Source organism: Mustela putorius, unplaced genomic scaffold (assembly GCF_011764305.1).
Source record: "Mustela putorius furo isolate JIRA1106 unplaced genomic scaffold, ASM1176430v1.1 tig00000788_pilon_pilon_pilon, whole genome shotgun sequence".
NCBI lineage: Eukaryota > Metazoa > Chordata > Mammalia > Carnivora > Mustelidae > Mustela > Mustela putorius.
The window spans coordinates 4,481,571-4,495,673 of record NW_025421481.1 but is presented as its reverse complement, the minus strand read 5'-3'; the positions used below and the strand labels follow the sequence as shown (position 1 = coordinate 4,495,673).

At 37.7% G+C, this 14,103-nt stretch overlaps 1 protein-coding gene across 2 annotated transcripts; it reads right to left on the bottom strand.

Moving 5' to 3' along the window:
- Positions 1-206: 206 nt before the first annotated feature.
- Positions 207-13,559, bottom strand: ARL1 (ADP ribosylation factor like GTPase 1). 2 transcript variants are annotated; one of them, XM_045084793.1, is made up of 6 exons: positions 13,315-13,554; positions 10,953-11,090; positions 8,265-8,346; positions 6,936-7,047; positions 4,085-4,263; positions 207-3,372 (listed from the first exon to the last, which is right to left on the bottom strand). In XM_045084793.1, exons 1-6 carry the CDS (start codon positions 13,316-13,318, stop codon positions 3,342-3,344), a joined length of 546 nt encoding a protein of 181 aa, XP_044940728.1. In that variant the 5' UTR covers positions 13,319-13,554; the 3' UTR covers positions 207-3,341. The 2 variants fall into 2 exon arrangements, with proteins under 2 accessions (XP_044940728.1, XP_044940729.1); XM_045084794.1 differs by lacking the exon at positions 10,953-11,090 and having other exon boundaries at positions 13,315-13,559.
- Positions 13,560-14,103: the final 544 nt, after the last annotated feature.

The window sequence follows — 14,103 nt, the reverse complement described above, 5'->3', positions numbered from 1 at the left end:
GAGCTGATGTGGCTATACTGGTTCTTAAACATTCAAGTACTTACGTACTAGTTGGTACGTAGTCACTGCCTCCTGACACCAAGTGCCACCCTAACTAGGTGAGTCCTAGATTCCCTATCTCCCCACACCAAAAATTACAGAATTAATACCTGGACTGGCAGGGGTCCTCCCCCTACATCAGCTATGTCTGGTTATTAAATATTTTGAATTACTCCTGTATTCAACCTCAATAATTATAAAAATGCAAATTAACATCAATGAAATTCCATTTTGAACTCTTTAGGTTGATAAGGTTGAAAATGCCAAGTGCTGGCAAGCTTGGTGAAGCAAAGGGAACTCTTATAAACCTTCACCTATGTGATATCTTTGTCTCAATCTACAACTGATGTGGAAGCAATATTTTAGTGCTTGATATATGTGGGGCAGGGAGGGATCTGGGTGGGCCGAGAGAACAATCCATCCTATGTGCCAAGCATTTGGCTAACATTTTATTTGGTCCTCATAGTATTCCTAAGAGCTGCCTAAAATTGGTTCTTTACAGATGAAGAAACTGAGACTGAAGTTAAATAATTCACCGAAGGGTAATAGGCTGTAGGTGGCATAATCAGGATTCACACCTAGGATTGAAAGCCTATGCTTTTTATAATTTCTAAGTATGGAGTCAGAATACAGCATATGGCATAGAAATCAAATGTTCAAACATTCCTGAACTTTAGCATCTGTGTTTTGATGTAGCTCATCTCAAATAGGAGTTCTCATACTTCCAAGGGGTTTATAATGTGCCAAAGGCATAAACACGGGGCATCACAGAAGGCTGACTGCAATTAATTCTAAGTGATTTAAAGTGCATGTACTAGTTTTATGAAAATTTTTAATATAAATCAGGAGTTAACACTAAGGCAAAAAGCAGAAAGAACAAGTATCTCGGGGATATTAAGAACAATTTAGTAAATATTTATTTAGTGCCTACTGTATGCCGAGTATACCACACTAGATGCAAGGGACACTAACAATAAATAAGGTATGGTCCCTACCCTCAAGGAGCTTACATTTCCACAACTTAAAGTGCATCTCAAGTACTCTAGTTATAAAATTCCACCACTCCTTTTTCAAATGTGAACACATAACTCAGCACAATTACCAACCAGGGTTATAAACAGAATATCAGAGCTAAAAGAAATTTTTGATATGATTTGTCAAAGTCTCTTGTTTTATGAAAAAACAGACAGACAAACAAACTGAAGGAATGGCCATTTGTGCCTAGAACTCATGCGTTCAGATTTTAAGTCTGGTGCTTTGCCCATTTTCATCGTTCTCCAAAATAATATTCAATAGATTTTTATATCATTCAAACTCCTGTAATTTTCTACTAGACAAGGACCTCATAATTTATACCATATTAAAATCAGTATATGCTCTATTTACCACATTCTAGTCTCTGTGATAAAACAAATAATGATCATTCACGTGGTGGTTTGGCTATTACTTCAGGTGTGCTCAGTGTTCAAGACGCCAAGAGCTATCTGCTGCCCAGCATCTGCCTGCCAGGGCCTCTTCACCCATACCTCTCAACAGTATTCCTAAAGTGGGCAGGCTGTGGGGGATGTACTGAGCTTCTTAGGTACAAACCCAGCCACTGACCAGAAAGGAACCCAAGAGAAGCTGAAGAGGTATTTTCCTAGCTGGCATATAACCTACTATTTCAACCATGCATATACTCTAAGGTGCCACAATGTGCCAGGTACCACACTGGATTCCAAGGAGATAGATTTATATATAGTCTATCAGGAGTGATTTGGAAACTATGAAACAATATTAATTACATGCTCAGTAACCGTAGGAGCAGCACTGAGAACAACTGGGCTTAGAACCTGTTCTTCAAAATAGACTTCAGAAGCCAAATTAAGAATGGGTGCTGGGGAATGGGTAAAAACATCGAAGTCCTGCAGGTGAAAAGAGAAAGCCACATTCCTTTGATCTAAATGATCAAACTATGAAACAAAGAGGCTAGAGGCCTCCAGAAAGGCAGTAGCAGGAACAGGGAATGGGCCACTAGTATGAGGGGCATCAAGTTTTTTAAATGCTGGTTGTCCAACTTAAAGATTCCCCCCAGTTTAAGTAAATACAAGGGACCATATTCTGTCACCACCATAGCCAATTGTGTGGTAGACTGGATAGTTTGAAAAGTTCCTTTGAACGTAACTGTTTTTGATATCCTAGCACTAAGTTTATTTTTTAAAGCCAAGAATGCTCAGTTTCTCCCTGTACACCAATAATGTTTGGCTTTTCAAATTTACATGTCCAATTACAGATAAATAAAAGAAATGAAAGACAGTAAAGACACCTCTTACAGTGCTTCTTAAAATAGGTTTTTTTTTAAATTTCCTTTAATATGTTGTGGATTCCATCAAATATAACCCTTTAGGATTGTTTTTACTACCTCTACCAGTATAGACAAATTTATGGAAATTATTTTGAATATACCATGTCTACTTCAATTAGCATAATTTTATGTAGGCAATTAAGGATGTCTATCTTGCCAGTATTGCGTTTCAGGAATTACACAGTTTATGGGATAAGCTTGACACCGAAATCTAACTTTGAGCCTGTTCTGACCTCACTAGCTGGTGACCCTGTGCAAGCCAACTAATCAGAACCTTGGGTCCATGTCCATAAAATAAAGACATTACAACCTGTCATACCTCTATCACAGGGTTCCTATATATATGAAAATTTTTTTGGCAACCATACAAGTACTATAAAATGACAATTACAGATGTCAATGAGGTTAACCACCAAGATAATTTTTTGGCTTCATGCCTATCCCCAAAAGCTTTTAAACAAAACAGCTTAAAGTGGTCATTAACCAAATGAAGACTCTGTTACCCAACCATGTCCCTACTCTACTAAGTCTAATCTTTGGAAGAACTTAATTCATTTTAGTGGAAAAAATCAGGGTTAAGATATTTATTAGTGTTTATACAAACAAGCTGCAACTACTAATTCAAAAATAGGAGGGTTTTTCCTCAGTAAAGAGTACATTCTTTAATAGGACTCTATTTGAATAAGAATTCCATACAAATAGAATATATACTTAACACAAGAAAGCAAGGGAGGATTTTACATTACACAGAACAGACATTCAGTTGGTTCAATCATGGGTGAGTTACCCTTCCAACCAAATACTTATTTTTTATATTTATTACAAATATTGCATTCAGTTCAGTATATGCCAACAATCACACAGTTTTAACATTTAGTAGCATGAAGCCCACTTAACTGTTTCCTTCCAAAGGGATATAGGATGTAGTCTTCATTTCACAAGGGTAGAAGTGACTGAACTACTGTCTGCTCTTTAATGTTTCAACTAACCTGTGAAGACAAAACAGTTTCATAACATTAACTTCAAACTTTCAGGTATAGAGCATGATCACTTATAGTAAGTTTTATGCTGACAGTGGATTTCAAAGCATTTTAAATGATGAAAGCTAAGACAGTTACACTGAAGAATAACATTATGGACCCAATTTCCATGAAAGCCTTTTAGCTTTCACTTTTATCTGTGCTCTGAATGAATAATCAAAAAGACCAAATATCTTTTTTCCGGGCTGTTAACTACTTGCAGCATGGCCAGATGTGCATAACTCAGAGGTGAAAACTAGTCTCAAATTGCACGAATCAATTACATGACAGTGTAACTACTGTATCACTGGTCTGTGACAAGGACATCCAACTATGTGTGTGTTAAGGCAGTGAGCATGGAGATACGTAAGGGAAGGTTCTTGAGAAGAAGACAGTCTTAACCTAAGTCCTGAAGGATAAGGAATTGGAGGATGTGGTAAGGAAGGGAAAAGTTTTTAAAAAAAAGGCAGAAAGCTGGCTTATCTATCTATAATCAGGTAGGTGTGGCTGAAATAATAGCCGATGTATATGAAGACCAGAGGAAGAAAAGGCTGGAAGAACTTAATATGATAAGCTGCAAAGTAATCTGAATTGCATCCATAAGACTAAAGGGAAAGCACATGTGTACAAGGAGCTACACACACAAACAAATGCACAGATGGCTTCTGTAAATATACTTTACCATTCCATTGCCTCATCAAGGCCAGTGCCTTTGGTTGCTGAAGTTTTGAATATTTGCCATTTTCGGTCCTTCAGTGCGGGTAACCCAAGTGAATTTGCCATCTCTGAGGGAGTCATGGCCTGTTCCATGTCCTGCTTATTTGCAAACACCACTAAAATGGCTTTTCTCAGCTCTTCTTCCTAAATAAAATAGAAGGTACTTAATTTTCTCTAATTAATTTGCTTCCTTGACTTTAGAAAGAAATGTCAACAACTATATTATTTTAAAAGTTTATTCTATAATTTTGAATCTACAATGTTCATTATAAATTATTTGAAATTATAGAGAAGTATGAAGGAAAAAAGCTTCATCCATAATCCTACCTCCCAAAAATGATCACTCTTAATACTCGATATTTTCTACTGCTTTATAATTCAGATACTTACAATTTATTAATATATACATTAACACATTTAAGATCACATTTATATACTGTTCTATACCTGCTCTAAAAAATAAACATTAAATCATGGATATTTTTCCAAACAATCAAAATTTTCCCAAAAAATGTAATGGTTTAATACACTCTATACTATGAATGCATATTACCATCAACTATGTAACTGTTCTCCAGTATTAGACTCTCACTAGGTTCTTTTTACTTCACTATTACAGAAACCCAAGGGACACAGTCATTACACAGAAATCTTTGTATGAATCTCTAATTCCTTACCAAATTCTCTAAAAGTAGAATCAAAGTATGAACTATATTGGGATTCTTATTATATATATTAATAAACTACCTTCCAGAAAGGTTATAATAATTTAGGCTCCAGCAACAGTGTATGACAGCCTTGGAAGAATTAGAAATTACATATTCTTCCAAACACAGCATCTCATTAAATATTATCAGAGTATTAGAAATGCAAATGTTATGTGCAATACAGTTTTCTCCTGTGCACTTTACGTTCATGCCTTTTGCTCAGTTTTCTACTTATTTGCAAAGGGTCTTGATATGATTAAGAACAATAATCCTTAATCACTGATTGTAAAACTATGTACTGGTTCCCTGTTTTACACTAATTTGTATTTGCATGGTTTTCGTTTGTATTAATATAATTAAATCTATCTTTTCTTTTGTAATTCCTTCCAATCCTTTGATTTAGAAAGATCCTCCCTATCTAGAAACGTTAAACATATTCTCTTACATATTCTTGGAGTTAACAACTTCAGTTTTTTACATTCAATTCTTTACTCCAGGAAGAATGTATTTTTGTGTACAAAAATAACTTAAATTGGTTTTGCAAGTTTGAATGTAACAGAACAGACCTGACTCATAAGTTCCATGTACTTTATATTATACATTCAGTGACTGAATCAATTATAAATTACTTCCTAAAGAATGAATAATTTTTAGTTCTTACTCATAAAATTATACAAGTCAAATCCCAATTTCACAAATAATCCAGCACAACTCAAGAAACTGTATACTGAAGCTAATAACACATTTCTTTTATGTAGTACTTTTTATGATAAAAATCCATACCATTTAGATTATATCTAACTAAGTAAGCTTTTATTTTAAAAATCCATTACACTGAAAGCAGTTAAACAGTCCCTTAAAATTCCTTACACTTCAATTTGTTTTAAGAAGCTCTTATGATAAATATGATGCTACATTGTGAAAAAAAAAAAGCAACATTTTAAAATCAGTGGGTCTGCAATTTATAACTCAGAAAGCATTAAGTCATTAGTAAAGAAATCAGAAGTCCGACATATTCTGAGAATGCTTCTACTCTGGTAATCAAATGGCCTAGAAAACATTTAAGCATTCAATGATTGGCTAAGTCAGAATCATAGTTCTGGAAGGAAAAGGGAACTTACTCATCTAATTTTCACAAACAAAGGCAATTTCGTTATTACTTAAATGAACCATAAGCACATTTGAAAAGCTTATTTAACAACTGGAGATTTTTTAAACTTTTGATTATTTAATGCATCCTCTGAATTCAGCTAGCCAATAAATTACCTTATGAATTTCAGTGACTACAATGTTTTGAGTTTTTAAGTGTTGTGCACTGTTCTACACATCAGGAGTATTAGGGTAAACTCAACTTACATTTTAGGGTGGGAGACATATATGAACAAATATATTTTAAAATACTGGAAAGAAAGAGTAAGTTGTACAAAAAATAAGGCAGAATAAGGTGTTAGCAAATAACTGAGGCTCCTCTCTGAGGCAGAAACATGAGATAAAACATGCCAAGACAGTAGCCATGCAAAGATGTGGAGGAGGAGCATTCCAAGCAGAAATATGAGCAGGTGCAAAAAGCCCGAAGCCAAGCGTCGAATGTACAAGCTTGGAGTATCCAAAGAACAGAGAGGTCAGTATGACTGAAGCTGTAAACACTAGAAAGAATAATGAATGAGAAAGCTGGAAGAGATAAACAAGGGCCAGAGGTGTGCCAGAAACCCAGAAATTCCAAAACAAACAAACAGGCTTTGTTTTTATAACCTAATCTGCTTCCTTAAACTAAGTTATACAACTAGAAATAGATTTTATGAAAAAGTACTTCACAGGAGTAACTTAAAATAGTTTCTTCAGTTTAGAGAGAGTTTTACCTCTGAGCTTCCTAGAAAGAATCTAGTTTAAAGAACTTCCTGTTTGGATTTTTTTTTTTTTTTTGGTCTTTTTGTCTCCATCTCTCTTCCCAACAGAATTTCTAGAATAGGAAGTAATTTATATAAAAGAAAATGACACTAAAGCCAAGGGGGGAAATTTTCCTGCTTTTAATTATTCCTGCAAGTAGTAACAATAAAAACAGCAAGCAGATGTAAAAGATGTCTCTACACTTGAGTAAAGTTTTCTTACCTCCAACATAGCAACTAACTCTGATTTGGAAATGCCAATTCGATCGCGGTCACAACTGTCTACCACATAAATGACTGCATCTGTGTTTGAATAATAACATCTCCAGTATGGCCTAAAGAAAATTCAGAAAGGGAGAATATATTATTATCTGAAAGAAAAAGAACAAGTTATGTTAATTTATATGCTAGGACTTGGCAATGATGGGGATTAGGAGGTTTACATGCCAATCTTGCCAGCCCCCCGGTGTTAGAATCAATGTTTCTGATGGTATGTATCATATCCTTCAGATGTGGAATGATAAACATAATTCACAGGATCAGAAGTTTCAAAACGAGTTCAGACTTTAGGCTAAGAGAGGACTTTATAATCAATCTATGAAATCACTAACCGTACTGAGATAAAGTTATACATAGACCTTATTATGACATCTAATAATTCTCTAACTAGGAACTCCTTAAGGAATGGGTTCTTAAAAAAAACTTTTAATATGATTTTATACAGCAGACATTAAACTGACTAGTGAAGACTTCATGAGCAGAAATAGCTAAAATTAGACAGGGACACAAAAGTGGTTCAAAAAATAAAACCAGTTAAGGGGCACCAGGGTGGCTCAGCCATTATGCATCTGCCTTCAGCATGGGTCAGGATCCTGGGGTCCGGGGATCCAGCCCCATTTCGGGCTCCCTGCTCAGTGGGAAGCTTGCTTCTCACTCTCACACTCCCCTTGCTTGTGTTCCCTCTCTCACTGTGTCTCTCTCTGTCAAATAAATAAATAAAATCTTTAAAGAAAATAAAAATAAAACCAGTTAAAAGGCAGGAGGATGTTTGGAGAATGTCCTACTTATGTTTTAAGATGGTAGGTACCACAGTGAGCAACACTGACAGTCACCAAACCCTCACAGTGGCCATGCCAAGCATAGAATGCAGGGCAGGAGACCTATGAAGACCTAAGTTCTACAGGGTATCTATGTTCACATTAGCCCTAAATGGTGGACTGAAAGTTATTTTTATGAAATCCAAAGCAGTCTGTTTCAAGACAGAGTGACAAGAACTAAATGGAAGACCCTTTTCAGATAAAAACTACTGAAGTAATTAGATCTTGAGATTTTCATGAAAAAACTTTTCATTAAGGTAATATGTGAAGAACTGGCTTCCTTAAATTTTTTTATTTGAATTCAACTGAGAGAATAAGTAGTTTTACCTCATTTTAAACCAAGTGGTTCCCATTTAAATTACAAAAGAAAACATATTTGACTTACTGCTCTTAACCTTTAAAGGGCTTACTAAATGTTCAGTACTACAAAGTAATCTGGTCTCTGTATACCATACCTGATACTTGTCTGTCCTCCTAAATCCCAAACTTGGAATTTAAGGTTCTTGTATGTTACCGTCTCAACATTGAATCCAATAGCTAGAAAAGAAATCAAAATCAGTAGTCTATGTAGACTAATGCATTCTACTTTCAAAGTATCCAATCCAATTTTAGCAATTAACAAATTACTACTGAATCACATTATTGGTTAAATTATTCCACTTAAGACAAGACAAAACAGTTGCTGTGCTATACACACACACACCATCAATTAGGAATATCAGCACCACTTTCAGGTTATATAAGAATCCCCAGTCACCTCTACAAATATAGAATTTTTAGCTCAATGGAAATCAAACTGTTAAACTCTCTGTATAATACAACCCTGGCATACAAGTGTTTAGGAGGTTATGTTTAGAAAGAACAGCCACAGATGCATTACAAAAAATGGAATTTTGACGGACAGCAAGTAAGCAGGGAACAAAACCAAGAAAGCCTAAATTCTAAACTTCAGTAGGTTAAGGATTCAGCAATACCTATATACTACTTTATGGAAACTGGTTTCTCTAAGTGTGGCAATCTCACAGACCCTTTGCAGACTTCCTCAAGAGCTCATCTGTAGTAAGGTTGTGGCTAGACGGTCAATGGAAAGTGTGCCATCTCTCTTCCCTCCCATCCTTTTTCAGGGGAGCTCTAACACCACATGGCTAAGGCAGGATACTGTTTTCATTGAAAAGAATCTAAGGGAGGGTGGAGAGGATTCTGAGAAAACTGGTTTCCAAGATTTTAGAAGCTTAAAAAATCAAAGTGAAAAATGACTTATAGCTATAACTGGACAATTAACTTTTGTTTTAAATTTAAGTGTATGTTGGTAAATGCTTCTAATGAGTATACAGTAAATATTCTCTATCACAACTGAAAAATAGCTATACTACACCTGAGTGAAAAACTAAAAAAGCAAGTTTATGATATCTCCCTTGGAATTAGGTAGGAGTGTAATCACCATCTTTACCTCAATTAAAAACACTTTATATGCACAGGACAAGAGTATGCTGTACAGTTTATTCACTGAAATGCAATTCACTGGGCTGTGTGCACTGCAAGGGCCAAGACTTAACCACAACAGAGATGGGTTACTTTGAAAAGCAAGAATCACGGGAACTAAAATTTACTGACACAAAGAAAATAACCGATGCCACGGGGCTTAAAAAGTTCTTCTTTCATGAAACCTAGACTTCTTTTTTAATCTGGAAATTTAAATACTACTAAATATAAAAATATCTTGAGTGACGAGTGATTTCAGAGGCATAATTTAATACTCTTCAGCAAATTCTACAAACTCTTAGTTTAAATATATTAATATTCTCTAAGTAAATTCACATCAACAAATTAAAAAAGTATAAACAACAGTATTCTCATGTAGTCAAACAGGACTGTTTGAGAATATCCTTCTAAGGTATCAACAACTGATTTAAAGTTGAGGTGTTTCTTCTCTTGATATAAAAATATCAGTAATACCTAAAAAGGTACCAGATTAATTCAAGAGTCTGTCTCTTCCACTCCATTCTTTATAAGCGATCAACAGAATTAAAAGAAACAAATCTTAATTAAAATTGTAACAAATAGGGGGAAAAAAGCCTATCAGGGGGAAAAAAAGCCTATCAGATGCAATAACACCACTTAACACCTACATAATTCTTTAAACAGGTTTACAAAGTATTTTATGTACTTCATAAAGTCAGTGGGTGTTATCTTCATTTTATCAATAAAGATACTGGCTCTCAATGAAAGTGGCTTCATTTCCCTTCATTAAAGTGGCTTAATTCCAGCCAACTTTAAAAATAGCTCTAAAGAGGGCGCCTGGGTGGCTCAGTGGGTTAAGCCGCTGCCTTCGGCTCAGGTCATGATCTCAGAGTCCTGGGATCGAGTCCCGCATCGGGCTCTCTGCTCAGCGGAGAGCCTGCTTCCCTCTCTCTCTCTCTGCCTGCCTCTCCATCTACTTGTGATTTCTCTCTGTCAAATAAATAAATAAAATCTTTAAAAAAAAAAAAATAAAAAAAAAAAAAAAAAAAAATAGCTCTAAAGAGCAAAACCCAGCCATGCACAGGGGTTTACAAACTGCCTCTAAACTTATGAAAAATAATGTTACCAAATATATACACAATGGAATACTATGCAGCCATCAAAAGAAATGAAATCTTGCCATTTGCGACAACATGGATGGAAGTAGAGCGTATCATGCTTAGCGAAATAAGTCAAGCGGAGAAAGACAACTATCATATGATCTCCCTGTTATGAGGAAGTGGTAATGCAACATGGGGGCTTAATTGAGGATAGGAGAAGAATCAATGAAACAAGATGGGATTGGGAGGGAGACAAACCATAAGTGACTCTTAATCTCACAAAACAAACTGAGGGTTGCTGGGGGGAGGGGGGTTGGGAGAAGGGGGGTGGGGTTATGGACATTGGGGAAGGTATGTGCTTTGGTGAGTGCTGTGAAGTGTGTAAACCTGGCGATTCACAGACCTGTACCCCTGGGGATAAAAATATATGTTTATAAAAAATAAAAAATTTAAAAATAATAATAATGTTACCAATATTATGTCCATACTAGTTTACAAGCCTTACTATATTAAAATTACCTAATCATTACATTAAATGGAAAACAAGAACCCCTACAATTAGTTTATCATAACAACACTTACTAGGAATAGTAGTAACGACTTCTCCAACCTGTAATCTGTATAAAATTGTAGTTTTTCCTGCTCCATCTAATCCCAAAATTAAAATCCTCATTTCCCGGGTTCCAAACAAACTGGAAAAAATACTTGAGAAAAACCCACCTGAAAAAGTAATAAAAGATAAAATGCATTCAGTATCATTTTGTGAACTAAGTCCATAAAACATTTAATCTTGCCCTTTGAAAGTGATACCGAATTAAATAATACTGTGATATTCTCCTCAATTCTTAGGTGCGTAAGTTTGCTACCAATGATATATGTTAATCAAGATCAAACAAGTAATTACTGATTGTCACCAGTCCTAAATAATGTGTCAGGAAGGCACAAGAAGATATATTCCCGAATAAGAGAAACAGAACCACTGTCCTCATGGAGTTCACTGTTTTATGTAAATTGTTTTAAAAGATTTTACTTACTTATTCCAGAGAGGTAAGAGAGAGAGCACAAGCAGGAGGAGCAACAGAGAGAGAGGGAGAAAATATAGCAAGGGGGGCAGCAGAGAAAAAGGGAGAAGCAGGCTCCCTCCAGGGAGCCTGATGGGCTGGATCCCAGGAACCTGAGATCATGACCTGAGCCAAAGGCAAGTGTTTAACTGCCTGAGCCACCCAGGCGCCCCCTGGAGCTCACTTTCTAATCATGAGAATATAGATAGCTTAGCATGATCTCCTCACAACCCCTAAACACTAAAGAACAAATCAGAATGACAGTGGGACAATAAGGTTCTCACATGTGAAAAGCTATTGTTTTCACTGTATTGCACCACCATCATCTCTCTAAGAAATATAACTTGCAAAAGAAATTGAAACACAGAAGCCCAAAATAACAAAACCTAGTTTTGAGAGAAAACTCATGTAAAAAAGTAATAAATGTATCAATGTTTCATTAAACATTTCCAGAAAGTTTCCTATACATAAGGCATTGTGTAACATAAAAGCACTTGTGAACAAGAGCTGTGATTATCAGAATCACCACTGATTGGTGATTAAAAGCTTCTGTAGCACCTGGATGGCTCAGCTAGTTAAGCCTCCCACTCTTTTTTAAAATACATTTTTTTAATGATTACCAGAAAAAAAAAAAAAACACTTTGGCCTCTTCCCACCAAAAGTCATCAGAGAAGATTAAAAGACAGTTACATGAACAATTAAAAAAAAAAAAAGTTGATAACTGAAGTGATGTCACATGCAATGCATGGCTATCTGACACAGAAATGACACAATTAGGAGCCTCAAGTCTAGAAAAATGAAGAACCATGGGCCAGAGAACCTTAGAAAAGTGTAACAGAAGGTGCATAACTTGACAAAATCTATTCTACCTTTTACACCTTAAAAAATAAAAAAATAAATGAATGAATGAATAAAACCTGGGGCACCTGGCTGGCTTAGTCTGTGGAGGATGCACTCATCTCACAGTTGTAAATTCAAGCCCCACCTTGGGTGTAGAGATTACTTAAAAATAGAATCTTTAAGGAAAAAAAAGACTTAAGGGTGTTCTGGGAAAAGACAGGAAAGCACTTGTGTTCCAAGACAAGAAGTAAATCCCCTGGAAAATGGAAGAGGAATTAAAACAATCCAAAGAATTTGCATCATTTGGACAGTTGTGAACCAATTTAAAAATCTGCACCTTCATTTGGGTTCCAGCCGGGAGGGAAGCTAGCGATAGCTGGTGCTTGTGAGGACAATGCTGTGACCTCAATTAGCACTCCAAATACCGATCTTAAAATTTCGCTCACAGACCAGTAATGACCAATACAGTCCCTATTTCCTTCTCCACCTTACTCTATCATTTCCATGAAAAGCTACAGATAAGCAAGCAAATACCAAGTTGGCTAGAAAACATTGGAGCAACATTCCCTTTGGATTTCTTAAACTGACGCAATCCCAGGGACCAGGACAAGAGAATCAAGCTTCCACTGTGAGGTCAGATCTCATCTTTAACGCAAGAAACCTGCGACTGACAAACTGCCAAGCTTCTCAAGGCCAAGTCTGTCCCCCCAATCAAGCTGGGTCTGAGGAGGTGAGGCAAAAGTTCATGGTCAGGGTTAAGGACTCAGGGCCGGGTTCCCAGGCCAAAGCGCTCTCCGGGGCCGCGCTGCCCCCACCCCCTGACCCTTCTGGGATTCAGGGGCCAAGAGTGAGAGCAGGGGCGAAAGTTCCAAGCAGGGTCCACCCCCACAGGTGACCAGCCAAGGTAAGTTAAGTCTTCAGCGACCCGCCCCTGCAAAGCTGACTACTCTGGGCTTCCCAGGCTGGCCCCCCTCCTCCTCCTGATTCTAGCCCTCGGCCGCAGCACCTCCACCGCTCTTGGGAGCCTTTCTCGGATTCCTCACCCATGGTGAACCGCCTGTCCGCCCTTGTCGGTGGTCAGAGACAGGCCCCGGCCTCGGCAGCTACTCCTATTCGGGCCTCGGCGCCTCCACCTCTGCTCGCCTTGGCCTCCGGGTCCGGCTTCGGCTCCCAAGCGAATCCCTTGGAAGTCCGGTCAGCCAGCAACTTCCACGTCGGACTCCCGGCGGGGGCGGGAGCGAAGGGCCGCAGCGCCTACGCGCCAGGAACGGCGACCTGAGCGTCCGCGTCGTCGCTTTCGACGAAACTTTTCGGCGCGCTAGGTGGAAGCCAGAAGATAAAAATATTCAAGGACCCCAAATCTCTCTTGATTCTGTCTTTTTGTACTTAAAGGGCTTCCAAATAGGGAAATTCGAATTTTCATTTTAAATTCTGACACCCAAAAGTGGCGAATCTGCCAACCAGAAATTCGAGTCCGGCCTCCACACTGCAGCCGGAATGGACGCCGGCACAGAGTGTAGCGTCGCAGAAGTTGTAGGTGCTGAACTACCCTGCGGGGAAGACGTACCTTTTCCTGGGTGCTTTTCCCACACGGAAATAGGACTGCGTAATAATGGTAGAAACAGCCCCGCGCGGCCAATACTAGTCAACCTTACACTTGAGGTGGCTAACGGGGTTTTTGGAGTCGCAGTGGCGTGCAGGGTCTGCGTTAGAGCCGTTCACCCCTTTCTTCCACCTGAGCACCTGACCCCTCTTCTGCGATGGGCAGGATGGACGAGCTGGTTCAGATCACAAGGACTGAGGACCTGTTCCCTCCATGGGCGTGAGAGTAA